This window comes from Peromyscus eremicus, chromosome 14 (genome assembly GCF_949786415.1).
Source record: "Peromyscus eremicus chromosome 14, PerEre_H2_v1, whole genome shotgun sequence".
Classification (NCBI taxonomy): domain Eukaryota; kingdom Metazoa; phylum Chordata; class Mammalia; order Rodentia; family Cricetidae; genus Peromyscus; species Peromyscus eremicus.
In genome coordinates, this window is record NC_081430.1 from 58,979,801 (window position 1) to 58,997,131 (window position 17,331).

Consider the following 17,331-nt stretch of genomic DNA (forward strand, 5'->3'; position numbering starts at 1 on the left):
AGCCATCTTTATCACCCCAGTTTATTTTTATTTTAAATTATGTGTATGTGCCTGTGTCTGTATTGGGGTATGTGCATGTGAGTGCAATATGAGTGGTGGCCAGAAGAGGGCATGGGATCCTGTGGAGCTGGAGTTACAGATGGTTGTGGGCTGCCTGACATGGGTACTGGGAACCAAACATTACATGCTTTGAACCATTAGGCCATCTTTGCAACCTCCATCCCCAGCCATGATTCTTATCTGTTGAAAATGTCATGTTCCCGCTATTAAACATTACTGCTTTTTGGTATGACTAGGCATTGAAAGAGTTACAATGCTGTATTCTGTAGCCTGCAGGTTTCCCTAGATGATGAATAAACAGTCCTTCTGCCTGAAGAACATCTGTGGAAACCTTGACCATGGCATCGATATCAGAACCTGTAACATTCCGAGAATTCTGCCCTTTGTACTATCTCCTCAATGCCATTCCCACAAAGATCCAGAGGGGCTTTCGCTCTATTCTGGTCTACCTCACAGCCCTGGATGCTAATGGAGACTACATTGCAGTGGGCAGCAGCATTGGCATGCTCTACCTGTACTGCCGGCACCTCAACCAGATGAAGAAGTACAACTTTGAAGTAAGTCTTGCTTTTTTTTTGCATCTGAGTGTATACCAGCCATCTGCTGTTTCTCTATTGGTGCTCTAACTGTACAGCAAGGGACACTTTACCTTTGACTTGCTAGACTCTGGCTTCATACCTCACTCAAACAACACTCGATCATCATTTCCAGCTGAGTAGTATATAACTAAATATTGGTGCTTTTCTTTCCTCATCTCTGTCTCTAAAAATCTTTCATCACTTAAAAAGAACATTTAAATGTTTACCAATTATACTGGTCGGTGGTGGCACATGCCTTTAATCCCAGCACTCAGGAGTTAGAGGCCAGCCTGGTCTGTAGAGCTAGTTCTAGGACAGCCAGGGCTGCACAAAGAAACCCTGTAGTGCGATCCTAATTAGTCTTAATAATAAAAACGCAGAGTCAGATATCAAGGGTGAAAGCTGAAAGATCAGAGAAGCAAAGGAGCAGCCACAGTCACCTCTTACCTCTCCGACTCAGACCTGAAAGGGGCTGAGCTCCTATCTCAGCCCCACCTCATCACTTCTCTCCGCCCAGCCATCATTTCCTGTCTCCTGTCTGTACAGACCTCCAGATCTCTATGGTTAACTAGTGGTTAGCTCCACCCTCTGGTCTCCAGGCAAGCTTTATTTGTCAGGACACAAACAGAATATCACAACAAAACTCTGTCTCAAAAAATAAAACAAGCAAACAAACAAACACAAACCAAAAACACACTATGTATTTATCCCTGGAACTCATGACCCTTATGACTTAGTCTCCAGAACATTAAGATTTCAGGTGCTCTAAGCTATGTCTGGTGAATAATAATAATAAATGACAGCACTAGCATTTGAACTTGGGCAGACTATCTAGTCTGTAGTAATAATTTTTGTTTGAGAATGGGTTTATAGCTTAGCAGTAGAGTGCTTGCCTAGCATGCCCACAAGCCACTGAGTTCAGTCCTCAGTACTGAAAACAACAACAACAACAGAACTGCTGTAGGGGCTAGAGAGATGGCCCAGTAGTTAAGACCTTTTGTAGAGGACCTGGGTTCGGTTTCCAGCACCCACATAGTGGTGCAAACCACCCCTAATTCTAGTTCCAGGGAATCTGATGCTCTCTTCTGAACTTCCAAGGGCACCAGGCACGTGTGTGGTACACATATGTACATATAAGCAAAACACTTATATACATATACATTAAATAACTTCAAAAGAAAAACTATTGTCTTCTTGTTTTTATTTAAGTAAGCAGTTCAAGATAGCATCCTGATGTAGACCAGGCTGGCCTGGAATTCATGATGTAGCTAAACTGGCCTCAAGCTTGTGACCCTCCTATGTCAGCCTCTTAATTACTAGGATTGTTGGCAAGCACCACCATGCCCATTTCCCATCACTATTTATTTATCTATCTATCTATTTAGTTAGTGGATAATATTTCACAGATTTGACTGCTCAAGTCCCCCAAACATTGAAGATCATTATAATTAATTTAAAGTATAATTACAAATTTAACATATTAAAAATTTCTCAAATCTTTAAATACTTAACAAGGAAGACTTATGAATGAAAGATGAACCCTAGTAAGATAAACTGAAGAAGTTATTGTCAGAGACATAGGAACCAAACTGCTAAGGATAAGAAAAACTGTTAGGCTGGGTGTGGTGGCGCAAGCCTTTAATCCTAGCACTGGTATGGCAGAAGCAGGTGGATCTCTGTGAGTTCAAGGCCAGCCTGGTTTACATAGTGAGTTCCAGGACAGCCAGGCCTATTAGAGAGACCCTGTCTCAAACAGAACAAACAAACAGAAAGAAAATTCTTAAAAATAGTTAGAAAAAACTAACCTATTTCCTACAGGGGATGGTGGTTTGAATGACTGTATATTCCCATTAGAAATCAGAAGACAGTAGCATATATTCTGAAAGAACTACCCACTGAGGATGTTAGCAAACACTTGTCTCAGCTACTTGAGAAGTTGTGGTAACAGGATCACTCCAGTTCCCAAGGTCAAGACCAAAGGACACAGCAAGACCTCTCTTAAAACAAACAAAACTTCCCAAGATTGCCCAGCCTTGAAATATCTATTATAAGCACGATGGAACTGAGTGTCATAGCTCACACCTGGAATCCCAGGACTTGACAGGCTAGACAGGCAGAGTGCTGTGAATTTAAGACTAACCTGGACTACTGAGTGAGACCCTCTCTCAAAAAAGCCAAGGTATACCCAGATGGCAAATCCCTGTGATCCTTGCTTTCAGGAGGCTGAGGTAGCTCCTGAGATTGTTCAATTGGAGGTCATCCAGGTCTACACAGCAAGTTCCAGGCCAGCCAGGGCTATCCAGCAAATAAATAGAAGAGGGGTAAAAGGAGGGGGTGAGAAACAAAGTTTTCTTAGATGAAGGAAACAGTATTGATTGTCAATACCTGCTCTGAAGTTATTGTTTAGGGAAATTCTTCAGAGGGAACACAGCATCAGGAATAAATGAAATGTTATAGTAAATTCTTAGGGAAATAAAATGGATTATTTGTTCTCTATTGAGTTCCTTGAGATATATTTGACAGTCGGGAAAGCAGTGTGTGTAGATGTAGTCATGTGGAAGACAGTTACAACATGAATAGGGTGCTGCTATATGCTACTAAGGTTCATACATCCTATTTGCAGAGGTGAACTCTGAAAAGTGTATATGAGCTAGGGATGCAGCTCAGTGGTAGAGCACATGTTTAGCATTTGTGCGCCCCACACCCCCAGTTAAATATGCATGTATTTGTAACCTCTTGAGCAACAGTTTTAAATTGTCAGAGCAGATTCATAAAAAGATAAAAATGAGGCACAGAAGCATATGCCTATTACTTCTGTGTGTGTGTGTGTGTGTGTGTGTGTGTGTGTGTGTGTGTGTGTTCCCTGAAGCTCATTGGCCAGTCAGAGGTTCAGTTTCAGTGAGAGACCCTTCTGAAAACAAAGATGATGAACTGGCAGTACAGTCCTCAGGTAAAGGCACTTGCTACTTGGAACCTATGTAGTGGAGGAGAGAACCAGTTTCCACAGTTTGTCCTTGCACCTCCACTTGTGTACCACAGGATGTGCTCACTCACACACACACACAAAATAAATATGTAAATGTAAAGCAGTTTTTTACACCCAACATCAACCTCTGAGGCTCTGCATGCATGCACACACACATATGCATGCGTACCTACATGTGCAGATCTACACTAAAAGGTACATACACCGTGCATAATATAACACATATATATCATACTCAAACAAGCAAAAAGGGTGAAATAAATATAGCATTAGTTAGAAACTCAATTAAAATGCAGTGATACAAGTAAATGAAAAGTAACAGGATAGGGCTGGGGAGATGGCCTAGTTGGGGAAGTACTTGCTGCACAAAGCAGGAGGATCCTGGGTCAGATCTACAGCACTATACAAAAAAGCCTCCAACTCTACCACTGAGGGGCAGAGATAGAGGGATTTGGGGGACTTGCTGGCCAGCCGGCCAGTCTAGCTGAAAAGGTGAGCTCCAGGTTAAGCTGGAAATCCTGTCTTAGAAAATAAGTTAAAGAGTATGCTAGCTAGTTTCATGTCAACTTCATACAAGCTAGAGTCATTTTAAAAGAAGGAACTTCAACTAAGCAAATACATCCACTAGATTTGGCCTGTAGGTAAGCTGCCTTTTGGTTTTTTGAGACAAGTTTTTTTTTTTTTTTTTTTTTTTTTTTTTGGTGTGTGTGTGTGTGTGTGTGTGTGTGTGTGTGTGTAGCTCTGGCTGTCCTGGAACTCACTCTGGAGACCAGGCTGGCCTGTAACTCACAGAGATCCACCTGCCTCTGCTTCACAAGTGCCCAGCATGGTGCATTTCTTTATTGATGATTGATGATGGTCCCAGCTCACTGTAGGCAGTGCTACCTGTTGGCCAGTTGTCCTAGGTGCCATAAGAAAGTAGACTGAGCAAGTCATCATGAGGAGCAAGCCAGTAAGCACTGATGCTCCATCACTTACCCATCAGCTCCTGTCTCTAAGTTCCCGCCTTGTTTACCTACCCTGGCTTCTCTTCATGATGAACTGCAGTCAGGACATGTAAGCTGAAATAAATCCTTCTCCCCCAAGTTGCTTTTGGTCATGTTTTATCACAGCAATAGAAACTCTAAGACAGAGGACAATAGAAGAGGATATAGTAAGTTCCAGTCCAGCCAGAGTTATACAGCAAGACCCTGTTTTTAAAAAAGGAATGGGGAGCCGGACGGTGGTGGCACACGCCTTTAATCCCAGCACTTAGGAGGCAGAGGCAGGAGGATCTTTGTGAGTTCGAGGCCAGCCTGGTCTACAGAGCGAGATCCAGGAAAGGCGCAAAGCTACACAGAGAAACCCTGTCTTGAAAAACAAAACAAACAAACAAAAAAAGGAATGGGGAAAAAGAGGGAGGCTGGGCATGGTGATGGTGATACATGCCTATAATCCCAACATTTGGGAGGTGGAAGCAGGAAGATCAGAATTCAAGGCCAGCTTTAACTGCATAGTGAGTTCCATCCAGGCTTGCCTGGGCTGTGTGAGACCTCCTTTCAACAACAATAACAACAAAAGTAAAACGATACACCATGTACTAACCAATAGAAAGTTAGAGTAGATGTGTTAATATCAAGACTGTCTTCTAAGCAAAGAGGTTAACAGGATAAAAAGGGATGGATGATACATAATGACATGGTTCACAAAGAAGACGTAAGTGTGTGTCCCTAATGACAGAGATTCACCATACATTAACGATGAAATAGAACAAGTTAGTATTTACAAGAGACTTGGAATCTCTTGGTAATAAAAATAGGAGATAGGAACGTGAGAATACAGAAGAATTGAGCACTCACTGTGAGCCAGCTTTATCTAACTGACGTCTATAGAACTGAATACACATTTTTTTAAAAACCCAAAAGACAGAGTCTTGGTCTCATTCTGTAGCCTTGGCTAGTGTAGAATTCACTATGTAGAATTCACCAGGCTGTCCTTGAACTCACAGAGATTAGCCTGCCTCTTCCTCCACGTGTTTGGACTAGGGGGAGTACCACCATGCCACCTGGATACACATTCTTTGCAAATACGTGGGGGACATTCACCAAGATTATGAGTCATAAAATATACCTCCACAAGTTTAAGTTAGACTGTACTATTTTGCTTTTTTATGGAAATATAATTTATATAAAGTGTACAACTTGAATACACACACTATCCCTAGTAATCACCTAGATTGGATAAAGAACATGTATACAGAGGCCAAAGAGAACATCAGTCATCTTTCTCTGTCTCTCTTTACTTTATTGCCTTGAAACAGGGCCTCTTACTGAACCAGAAACTTGCCATTTTGCATAGGCTAGCTGACCATTGAGGTCCCAGGATCCATCTGTCTCAGCACTTCAATGCTGGGCGTCAGGCACATACAGACATGCCTGCCCTTTTTTAACTTGGGTGCTGAGGATTTGAACTCAGGTCCTCAAGCTTGTACAGTAAGCATTCTTAATCACTGAGTCATCTTTTTAATCCCTTGAAATAGCATCTTTTGTTTTGTTTTGAATTGCTTTTTTTTTTTTTTTTTTTTCCTCGAGACAGGGTTTCTCTAGGTAGCTCTGGTTGTCCTGGAATTTGCTCTATAGACCAGGCTGGCCTCAAACTCAAAGATCCGCCTTTCTCTGCCTCCTGAATGCTGGGATTAAAGGCATGTGCCAACACCGCCCGGCAAAATAGCAACTTTTTAAATGAAGTTATGTTCCTAAAGCAGGAAGCAGACCTTTATTGTGGTAAATATAGCTAGCATGTACTTTTAAGATTAGTGCCTTTGGAATTCTGCCTCCAGCTCCCCACCCCCCTCCAAGTTGGTGAGACGGGGCAGATGGAAACACACAAATTTCTTCCTACTTACTGCCCAAAAATATGATGATGATGGACCAGAGTTTCCAACTGTCTGATTTAAAGCTAAACACATGACGTCTCTTTGCTTAGTCTTCAGCTTGTTGTAATTTCATGGACTGCCTTCAGGTTCCTCCATGTTTGATACCCAAGGAGGATTCCTAGCTTTCAGTCCCACAATGTCTTCATGCTTGTTCTCCCAGTAAATTCAGTCAGCAGGTATCTTTGGAGTCAGTATTTTCTCTCATGCCAGATACTAGAGTTCTGTAAAGCACACTGTGGGCAGTCTCTGCCCTTGTGGAGCTACAAGTCTAAAGGAAAAACCAGAAAAATAAGAGAAGTAAGCTAAGTAAAACATCAAGCAAACGAAGCAGAACAAACTGGTCAAGGGGCTAACAGGTATTAGCCAAGAGGTGTGGTAGCAGTTAGCAGGAAGTCCAGGGAACATCTAGCCGAGAACATGACACCAAACAAAGATTTGATGAGCACGTCCAACACTGTATGCTGATCCTCCTATGGTGGCCCATTCTAGTAGGAGGATTGGAAAGGCCCTGAGCCTGGTCATGTCCATCCTATTTTTCATCCCAAAGAGTCAGGGTTCAGAAAGTGATGAATGTTTCATTCACTTCAATCTGGTATAGTTTCTAAAGTGATGCAGAAATTTGTCTCTCCATGCAGCTAAAAGTGTGTTTTTTAATGTCTTCCCTTGCCATTCCCTGTGAAAATAGCCCCTGGATCTGGTGATTAGAGGCCTATGATGTCTGCTCATTGATGTGTCGGTAGCATTGCAATATGGAGACCCCACATGTCCTTACCATGCATTGCTTCAATTCATTGATGGCTAGGATTTAATTTTAATTTTTTTTTTTTTTCTGAGACAGGGTTTCTCTGTGTAGCTTTGCGCCTTTCCTGGAACTCACTTGGTGGCCCAAGCTGGCCTCGAACTCACAGAGATCTGCCTGGCTCTGACTCTCGAGTACTGGGATTAAAGGCGTGCGCCACCACTGCCCGGCTTAAAATATTTTTGATAGTGTGAAATATATATTAGTTGAAAATGATGGCCCTTACCTATAAACTCCATATTTTGGAGTCTGAGGCAGGAAGATCAATCTGTGTTTAAAGCCTTTGTGGGCTACGTAATAAGTTCCAAGCCAGCCTGGGCTATCTGTCTTAGCACACCCTCATTTTGGTTTCCCTGGGACTGGAGTTACAGATGACCTGCCTTTTGGCTGCTGGGAACTAAACCCAGGTTCTCCAGAAGAGTAGCCAGTGCACTTAACCTCTGACATCGTAACATCTCTCCATTCCAATCACTTAACATCTCTCCATTCCCCTAGTTCAGTTAATTCCACACTTATGTATGCATGCACATGTGAGGATTGGTTGTTGTTTTTCTTTTTCAGAGAGGATCTTATGTGGATTCACTCTGTAGTCAAGGATACTTTTTTTTTTTTTAATAATTATTATTATTAAGAGTTTTTCTATTCATTTTACATAGCAACCACAGATTCCCCTCTCCTCCCTCCTCCCTCAAGGGTACCTTTGAACTCATGATCCTTCTTCCTGTACCTCCCAAGTGCTGGGATTACAGATGTATGCCACCATACCAGGTTTTTATGGTGTTGGGGATCAAAGCTAGGGCTTCATGTGTGCCAAGCAAGTACTCTACCCAATTGAGCCATATCTTCAGCACCTCCGACACATTTGTTTTTCATGGAAATTAACAAATTGTTTTTAAAATGTGGATGAAATTGTAACAAGTAAAATAGCCAGTATATTAGTTCAAAAAAACCAGATGGGAGACAACATCTCCTGGGAAACAAATTTACAAAGCTTCAGTAGCTAAGTTGGTGTGGCATTAGCACGAACAAGGGCACAAAGATTACGGGCACAGAGCCAAGAGGTGAGACAGCCATAATGTATTTGGACACTGGAGTCACTGTAGAGGTGATAGGCTGAGGATCACGTATCTCAAATATTTGAGATCAGAATTGGTCCCACTTTTTGAGTATTTGGATTTGGACTAGTCGCATAGATTTTACTGTTTGAGCATCCTCAGTCTGAAAACATCCCAACATGAAGTACTGTAGAACCTCTCGGACTCTTGTTGGATTTTGAATTGGGCTTGGGGGGGGGGGGATTGTCAAGCTGTCCTGCGAGATGTTTTCCAGAGTAAATGGCTTGTAACAACTGAATATGAACATAGAAAGAAAATGAAGGTGGATCGTGCTTCACTTCACATGGTGATTTTGTCAACTCTTGCTAACTGGGGGGCCCAGCCTCTAGTCAGCACCAGGGTAATGAAAAAACAAACAAACAAAAATCTACGAAGGCAGCCAGGGCTTAGGAAAAATCTTTATCTATCTGAGGGCTAGACCTTTTCTATATGAGGGGAAAAAATAAGGAAACATACATGCTTTCTGATGGTAACTTTCTCTTTTACTTCATCTTAAGAAAATCTTTCTCTGAAAATCTGTCTCACACAGCTACATCTCTTTACATACAGCTATATATCTCTCTTTACACGCATACATCTCAGAATCTCTTTCTGAAAATCTCTCTTGCTCTCTCTCCTGCCTAGCTACTCATTCTCTTTGCTCAGCTCCCTCTGCAAATCCACACACACAGTCTAACACACACACAGCTCCTCTACATGGCAGCAGCTCCTTCATGTCACAGCTCTCTTTTGCTCTGTCTCTCTCATATACACACCCACTTCTACATCATTCACTCATTCTTTACTCACTCATTCTCTCTCTCACCTTTCCCTCTCACTTCTTCATATTTAGCTACATCTGTCTTTCAGCTCTCTCTCTCCACATTCTCTCACATTATTCCTTCTGCAAATTCAGCTACATCTCCTTTTTAGCACACACATATTCACTCACACACTCTCTCACTCCTTCTTCTCCTCTCACAGCCAAACTCTGGACAATTATATGTTACATTTTCAGGATCTGACCCATTCTCATAACACGTAAGTCACACAGTTTTTCTTAGGCTAGGAAGGTTGTGCTGACCAGCCATTGAGTAATGCTTGGCCAAGCATGTAGCCTGAGTGGTTAGAGTTCCCAGAGAGAGAATGACATTGAAATTCAGGACTTAACAGTAACAGTTAGTTGGCTGAACTTTGAGTTGTTGGGGTACAGGCAGAAAGAGAATTACTACAGGGGGTTATGTCTACCAAGGTTGCTTCAATTTTGACCTTGATTCAGCAATAAACACCTGGAACTTATGTTTGTATATTCTCTTCAGGGGCAGCTAGTTTGTTTTGAATTTGTTCTGAAATCTAAAATTAACTGTCTTTGTGACTGAGAATACTGTTACTTTCCTGTGTCAGTTATGAAAAGTATTCTAGTATTATATCTAATCATCAGAATTCTACAGCTTAAACAGCAATCATCTTCCTGACTATCGGGGACTATGGGGGTCCAGCCCCTCAATAGTCCCCTCCCAGGGTCTGGGAAGAATCTACAACCAGCTGATAATTAATCTTTGATGAAAAGAAATGAATCTATGTACACGAGACTCCTAGTTCATACACTTTTATTATTCTGTGATAGTTTTCTCTCTCTACACAGCTTCTGTTCTGCTCTCATGTCTAGCTCCTTTCTTGCTTGATTTCTCTATATTTATCTACTGTCCCCCTCTAGGTTCTATCTTAATTCCTTCATCTAGTTCTGTCCCTTCTAGGTTCTCATCTATCTAGTTCTTTCCCCTATCAGCTCCTCTCCCATCTCCTTCTCTCTCATCTGGTTCTTCCTCATCTTGTTCTTCTCCATCTGGCTCTTCCTCATCTTCCATCTCGTTCCTCTAGTCCTCTCTTTTAGCCCTTCAATCTAGTTCTTCCCCATCTCAGTTTGTTCCTCTCAAGTTCTTACCCATCTAGTTCTTCCATTCTCTTTTCTCTTCTCTCCCTCTGCCCTGGAAGTCCCGGTATATAAAAAGGGAGGGTCCGAGCTAAATTGTGTAAAGCTATTACTTAACGCCCACCTCTCCTAGCCGGTGTCTCCTTGTGGAATTTACCTTAAGTCAGGAGACTTGCCTGTGGGCTGCTATCATTGTTAGTCCTTGAAAGTTGGACGCCCCCCTGGGCAGTGTCTCGTTGTAGAATTTAAATCAGGAGACTTGCAAGTGGGCTGTTATCATTGTTATCCTCGGAAGTTGGGCGCCCACCTGGGTGGTGTCTCCTTTAGTCCTTGAAAGTGGCTAAGGGAGATAGTCTGATTCCAGAGAAAGCCTTTCCTGAGGCTGTTCTCCAAATTCCTGGAATGTGTATGTCCAGAGAGTGATCAGTCCACACTGTTAGGCCTTCTTAGGGAAAAGTCAGTTGGGAAAACTATGAAGGCACACATGATTTTCATAACAGAAGACAGCTGATATATAACAAGCCAAGTAACACCAAAAACTCCTTGGAATTTGGCTTCCTCTGGAGGAATTCCCTGAATCCTCCAGGTAGTGACTTTGCCATAACCAGCTGAGTTCTTATGATATATTCCTGTGGCCCGCAGCACCTGACCATCCATGGCTATATGTGTGCCCAAAGATGTAAAGCACACTGCCATTGGGCTGTGGGAAGAACCCCACAGCTGTTCTTTTTGGAGAGGTAAGTGGTGGCACATGAGAAAGTTACGGATAGAAAACAGCTGGTTTCCACAGCCAGTGACCCCAGGGGCTTTGCCTAGTGGGGCTCCCCAACAGAGAGTTATTCATCCGGTGGGTCAACCTGTTAAATACTAGTTGTCACCTGCTGTTTACTCCCACAGCCTCTTGCAGTCAACATTTTAAGTATTAGGGTTATGTGGTGGCTTGGTGGTAGAGCATTTGCCCAGCTTGCAGGAGTCACTGAGTTTAGCCACTAGCACTGACAGGGTGGGGGATTGTTTTCTGTCCCCTGACATCTGAGGGTGATGCTGGCAGTCTAGGTGTCCCTCTTCCTGAGTCATTTGCCTCCTCCTGTTGTTTAAGCCCTCTGAGCGTCAGCCTATGCTCCCCCTTCACCCTGCATTACTCTTTACTTCATCTTGAGTTAAGGAGGAGGCAGAGAAGGCAGCAAGGCTGTATGAGAACTCTAACAGTTGTTCTTTGTTAGTGAAGAAGGCAATTCTTATGAATCTTTATCTTATTTTGGCCTTCTTAACTATCTCAGAATATTTTGCACATACTAGGTATTTAATATGCTAGCAGGTTCTGCTGAAGTTTAAGCTTTGGCTTGCCACAAGAAGCTCATAATGAAAGCTTTGTCAGACTTGACAGTTCCCATGAGCTAGCTCACAAAGAGCGCTTTCTCCTGATGTGGTTTTGTCCACGTATAAAGGAAAAACAGCCTGCCAAGGTGCCTAAGAAGGTGGGTGGAGCCAGCCTGATGCTTTGGTGTAGGTCCAGAAAGCCAGTCCAGGCACTTTTCAAATCAAATCTTCCTTAACAGCTTTGTTTCCTTTGCAGACACTCTCACTCTGTTATTCAGGCTGGCCTTGAACTCACGGCAGTCCTCTTGGCTCAGTCTCCCGAGTACTGGGAATTACCAGTTTGCACCTTCCCCAGCTTCTTAGCATTTTTTATTACTAGATTTCTGTTTCAGGAGGTCTTATTGCTAGGGAGAGGACAGCAATATGTGGTATAGGACGTTGGGAATAAGGGAGGCAGGAGAGTTAACACACAATAGATTAGATCACAGATGGCCAGAGTCATATGAAAGAAACAGCAAGATGGCTTGATGGGTAAAGACCTATGACCTGAGTTCAATCTGGAGGACCCACGTAGTGGATGAAGAGAACCTACTCCTGCAAGTTATCCTCTGCCTATATACAGCATGCATAGCATGTGTGCACACACAGACACACATTCCAAATAAACAAGCAGAAGAATGTCTCCCAGGCCAGAATGAGAAAGGACTGCTTTTATACTAGAAAAGACAATGTGACTGAAGGAAGGGAACTTGGGAAAACTAAACAGCTTGTGTAGCAGAGAGACCCAAAAGCTGTGTCCACAGATGGACAGCTCTGTTTGAGGCCTGTGCTTCAAGCAGCTCTCATGGTGGGACCCTTGTGGTCTGAGAGCATGATAAGTATTTGATCAGAAATTGTTCCCATTTTGCCACGTATTCTACAGATACTTGCTGCTCATGTTGATAGACTGTGGGGGTAGAATATGTAGGTCACTCCTCAGGGCATTCTTGTTTGTATAACCATTCGTTCAGTATAAAATAACAAGGTGGATTTTTGGCTTAATCTTCAATCTCTAAAGTATGGTCATTAGTCAGTCTTCTAGGCTGATGAACAGCAGACACCAGAAAGATTGAGTGTGTGGGTCAGGAAGGTAGAGGGCCAGCCCTTCATATGCCGAATCACCATTAGGAACGATCCACTCCAGTGCTCAAGGGTGCATACACTTTAGGAAAAGCTATGATTAAAAACAAGGGAAAAGTTAATCCTGGTTTGAAAGCAGGGTTTTGGTGAGATGGATATGTAGTCAGAGAGAGGTACATCAGAACTTCAGTGATGCTGATGGCAGTGTATGTCCGATGTGTCACCATATATGCAAGATCACATTTTGTGTTCACACATGAAAACAGAATTTTGACTGAGTGTGGTGGTACACGCCATAATTCCAGCACTTGGGAGGCAGAGGCAGGTGGATCTCTGTGAATTTGAGGCTAGCCTGGTCTACAGAGCTAGTTCCAGGACAGCTAGGGCTACACAGAGAAACCCTGTCTCAAAAAGAATGAGACCAGCCTAGGTAACATAGGGAGACCAAGACAGTGACAGCCAAAAAGAATATCGTAACAAAGCACTTTGTGTTTGGCTGGCTGTCATCCAAGGGCAGCAACTTTACCTACCTGTCTTTCTGCACCTGTCAGGCCTGACCATGTCCTCCTGTGACCCCCATACTTGAGCTATTTGATAGAAAAGTGTGAGGATCCAGACCGCTCTGCAGATGGGTTTGTTTGCCTCTGTAAGTGAGCTTGCAGTGCCCCCAGCACAGAAGCTCTTCAGAGTAACTGTCTGGCTGTAGCATCTTTGAAGTAGAGAGAAAAATTCAAAGTGTGATGCTGAATGGAGCAGATTATTACTGTTACTCTTCCTCCTCATCTCCCTCTCCCTTATACTGGGGCCTCGTGCATGTGCTCTACCACTGAGCAAGATCCTTCCATTTATTCATTCCAGTCAGTGCCTGAGGGAAGACCTATCCCTTTTGAGTTCACTTGCCAGCAGAGTGATCTTCTAGCTTACTCCTAGTTAGGGTTAGATCCTGGGAGTTACAACTTTTGCAGAGGATGTGCATCCCAGCTTCTGTCTGTGTCTGGCTTGGAGGTCGTTCTCCTCAGCCGCAGCTTGAGGACCCAAGGCTCTGTGTGGGTGGCAGCTAGCATCTGGGAAGGCAGTCAGTCACAGGGCATTTGTGGCTTCACACTGCTTTCTGCCCGCTTTGGCTGCATTGTCTTTATTTTTGGTGCTACAGATTTTCCTTTTTGTGAAAACTTGGCAATACATTTCAAAGTTTGTTTGTTTTCCTGTCTTAGCATTTTCAGGTGCTTTGTACTGTGTGAGGTTGAAGCCTCACGGTCTGTTTCTGTCTGAACTGTGGTTGAGTGCTGTAGTCTGATTCTTGGGGTATTTGGTTTTTAGAAACCATGGCATTTATTAATGGCAAATTAATATTAATCCAAGCTTAGCAATAGCCTTATTAGAAAACATGTATACATACTGCAGTAGATACTGAATGATTATTTTTATTTTGAAACCATTCAGGGAAATTACAAACTGTTTTAAATTTGTGCTGTGGCATGGCAAGATCTCTAACAAGCTATTTTGCTTCTCTATGGAGTGTGGTTTTGTAGTTACATATTCTTAGGGAAAAATACTCTTTCAGTATCCTGTTACCATGTTAACACTTTGTATATCCAAAACATGTTATGTCACCTTTTCCCTTAGAAACAGTGTCAGTGAATTTTTCTGGTGGCACTATCATTCTCGTGTAAGGTAGGTTCAGATAATACAATTCCTTTTATCCTCTTTCCTCTTCACACCCCTAGCAAACTGTCTATCAGCAAGATCTTTGAATTCACTCAAAGAAGGTCCAGAGCCCAGAGCTGAGGCCTAGTAGGTCCTAGAGATACTCATACTTGCTTGTGGACCCTGACTTGATTCTAACTGCCTTTGACAAGTTATCCAGCTCCTTGGAGCCCCTCTTTTATAACACAAAGATAGCAATAGATAGCTTCTCCTTTCATAGGTTGATTATAGATTCAGCAATGTAGGTACAGTGCTTAGCAAGTTGCCTGTCACAGGAAAACATTCAATGAAAAAGGTTATGGTAGCTGGACATAGTTGCACCTGCCTATAAACCCATTACTCAGGAGGCAGAGGCAGGTGGAGCTCTGTGAGTTTGAGGCCAGCCTGGTCTACATAGTGAACATGAGTTCTAGGCTAGCCAGGACTACATAGAAAGACACTGCCTAAAAAAAATATACACTGCTATCATGCTGCTATCAGCATCCCAAGAAGATCTTGATGGAGTTTGTATTCATTATGGCTTTACTGCCTTGGGGCCCTATTTCATTAACTGTGGTTTGCTAGACTTGACTCTTTGCTAACTTTGGCCTGAACTATTGCAGCAGGCTCAGGCTGGTCTCCCTGCCTAGCCCCACACCTGTGTTCCTCCTGCCTGCTTCTAATCATGCTTAAGACCTGACTGATAACACCAGCAAGATTAAGAATCTTCAAAGGATCCCTCTGTTCCTTATTGCCTAAGATCTGGATTTGTTAACCTGTATCACCATCTGGCATTGGATTTATTTATAGCCCATGAAAATATCCTGAAAGCTGTAAAGTACTGTATGAAAATGAGCTGTCAGTACCACCCCCAGTTGCTGTAGGCAGCTTTTTCGTGTGCATGTCTCATAGCTAATCTATAAGAGAACCAGGACTATAAGCTACTTTGGTAAACAATAGCTTCTCTTGGTACCTAGAATATGGAGGGTATTCTCACATATTTGGCAGGATGATGACTGTAGAAATTACTACATCAGAAATTAAGGGAGTTTGCCAAAAGGGGAAACAGTTGTGTGATTCCTATGAATAAATGATTTCAAAATAAAAGATGATCTCACAAAAGATTTGAAGCTTGAATATTTGTGTGTTGTGCCATGGTTTTAATAAACTCATGAGAAGATTGAGTCAGTGTTAGTTAATAGTATTATTGATCTAAGAACCAAACATGCCAGGAATCAGTTTATAAATCTTTTTCAGGTATATTGTTTAATTAACTGGGCAAGACTGGGAGAGATAGGACAAGCATCACCTCTCAGTGGCTCTGTGCTTGTCCACACAGACATCAAGTTGGTCTTGGCCCTGGTGTGGTCTTTTCTGACTTCAGACTTTCCTCCCCTCCCTTCCCCTCCCCTTCCCTTTTCTTCCAATACAGGTCTCTCCGTGTAGCCTTGCCTGTTCTAGAACTTGCTTTGTAGACCAGACTGGCCTTAAACTCCCAGAGATCCTCTTGCCTCTGCCTTCTGAGTGCTGAGATCAAAGGCGTGCGCCACTACCCAGACAAACTTTTCTTTTTGTATTTATGTTTATTGTTTGGGAAATAACCTTTTGTCAGAGCTCCTTTCTTCATCATGTTCTGTCTCCCTTGGTTTTCGAGACAGGGTCTCTATACAGCCTTGGCTGTCCTGGAACTCACTCTGTAGACCAGGCTGGCCTCTCTAACTCAGAGTCTCTACCTCCAAATGCTGAAATTAAAATCATGCATCATTACTCCTAACCTTTAGTTCTCTCTCAATAAGGGCTCAATTTATTCATGATTAATCAGTATTTCTTTTAAATTTTTGTTATTTTGAATATTAAAGATTTAGAATGGAAAGGGAGATTTCTGCGAAGACAGTGGATGGTAGGAAACCACTAGGCATCATTTCCTCTCCTAGCTTGAAGTTGTTTGTGAAGAATCCATCTAATGAAATTGATTTGGGGGCTAGAGAGATGGCTCAAAGGTTAAGAGTACTGGCTGCTTTTCCAGAGGGCCCAGATTCAGTTCCCACATGGCAGCTCACAACTGTGTGTAACTCCAGTTCTAGGGGATCCGACACCCTCATGCATGCAGGCAAAATGCTAACGTACATAAAATAAAAATAAATAAATATTTTAAAAAAAAGAAAAGACATTGATTTGGAACTCAAGTCTATTAGTTTGTGGCTTCCAGAGATAGCTTGACGGTAAAATATGGTAGGTAGTTTTGGTCAATTTTAGTCTTTAACACAATAGTAGATACCTATGTTTCACTCCTCACCCTGTGGAAAGCAGTTTTTGTTACTGGAACACCTCATTTTTCAGAATCCAGAGTGGTTAAAAAGTACTCTGTCCTCTACATATTTTGAAGTAGGTTCTTACTGCTGATAGCTGCTTCTGATCACAGATGTGTCAGGAAGGTAGGTGACCATTTTGAACTTCCCCTTATTGTTGTAGGGCCCTCCCTCTCTAGCTGAAGTGACTTCCAGGGTGTTTGAAGAATGGCTCCATGTTTAAGAGTGTGTACTGCTCTTGCAGAGGACCCAGGCTGGTTCTCAGTACCACATCAGAGAGCTCAGAACCACCTGTAACTCAGCTTTAGGGCATCCAAAACCCTCTTCTGGCCTTCAGAGGCACCTGCATTCACATGCACGTACCCTCACAGACATACATAAAATTTAAAAGTAAAATAAATCTTTTTTTATTTTTTGAAAATACATTTCTTTTCAAAAAATATTCAAATCACAGTTTCTCCTCCCTCATCTCTTCCCACATCCTCCTCACTTTCCTACCCATCTGTCTTAGTTAGGGTTTCTATTGCTGGGAA

General features: G+C 42.6%; 1 protein-coding gene across 5 annotated transcripts in view; it reads left to right on the forward strand.

Annotated features, from left to right (window-relative positions):
• The window catches only part of Tecpr2 (tectonin beta-propeller repeat containing 2), a 102,132-nt gene that overhangs the window by 7,826 nt on the left and 76,975 nt on the right, over positions 1-17,331 (forward strand). For all 5 annotated transcript variants that reach the window (XR_009382755.1, XR_009382756.1, XM_059279151.1 and 2 more), the window contains exon 2: positions 330-617. Coding sequence is in view for 3 of the 5 variants with exons in the window: in XM_059279151.1 (XP_059135134.1) it covers positions 399-617 (219 nt within the window). In the remaining 2 variants the exon portion in view is untranslated. The remainder of the gene's footprint in view (positions 1-329; positions 618-17,331) is intronic.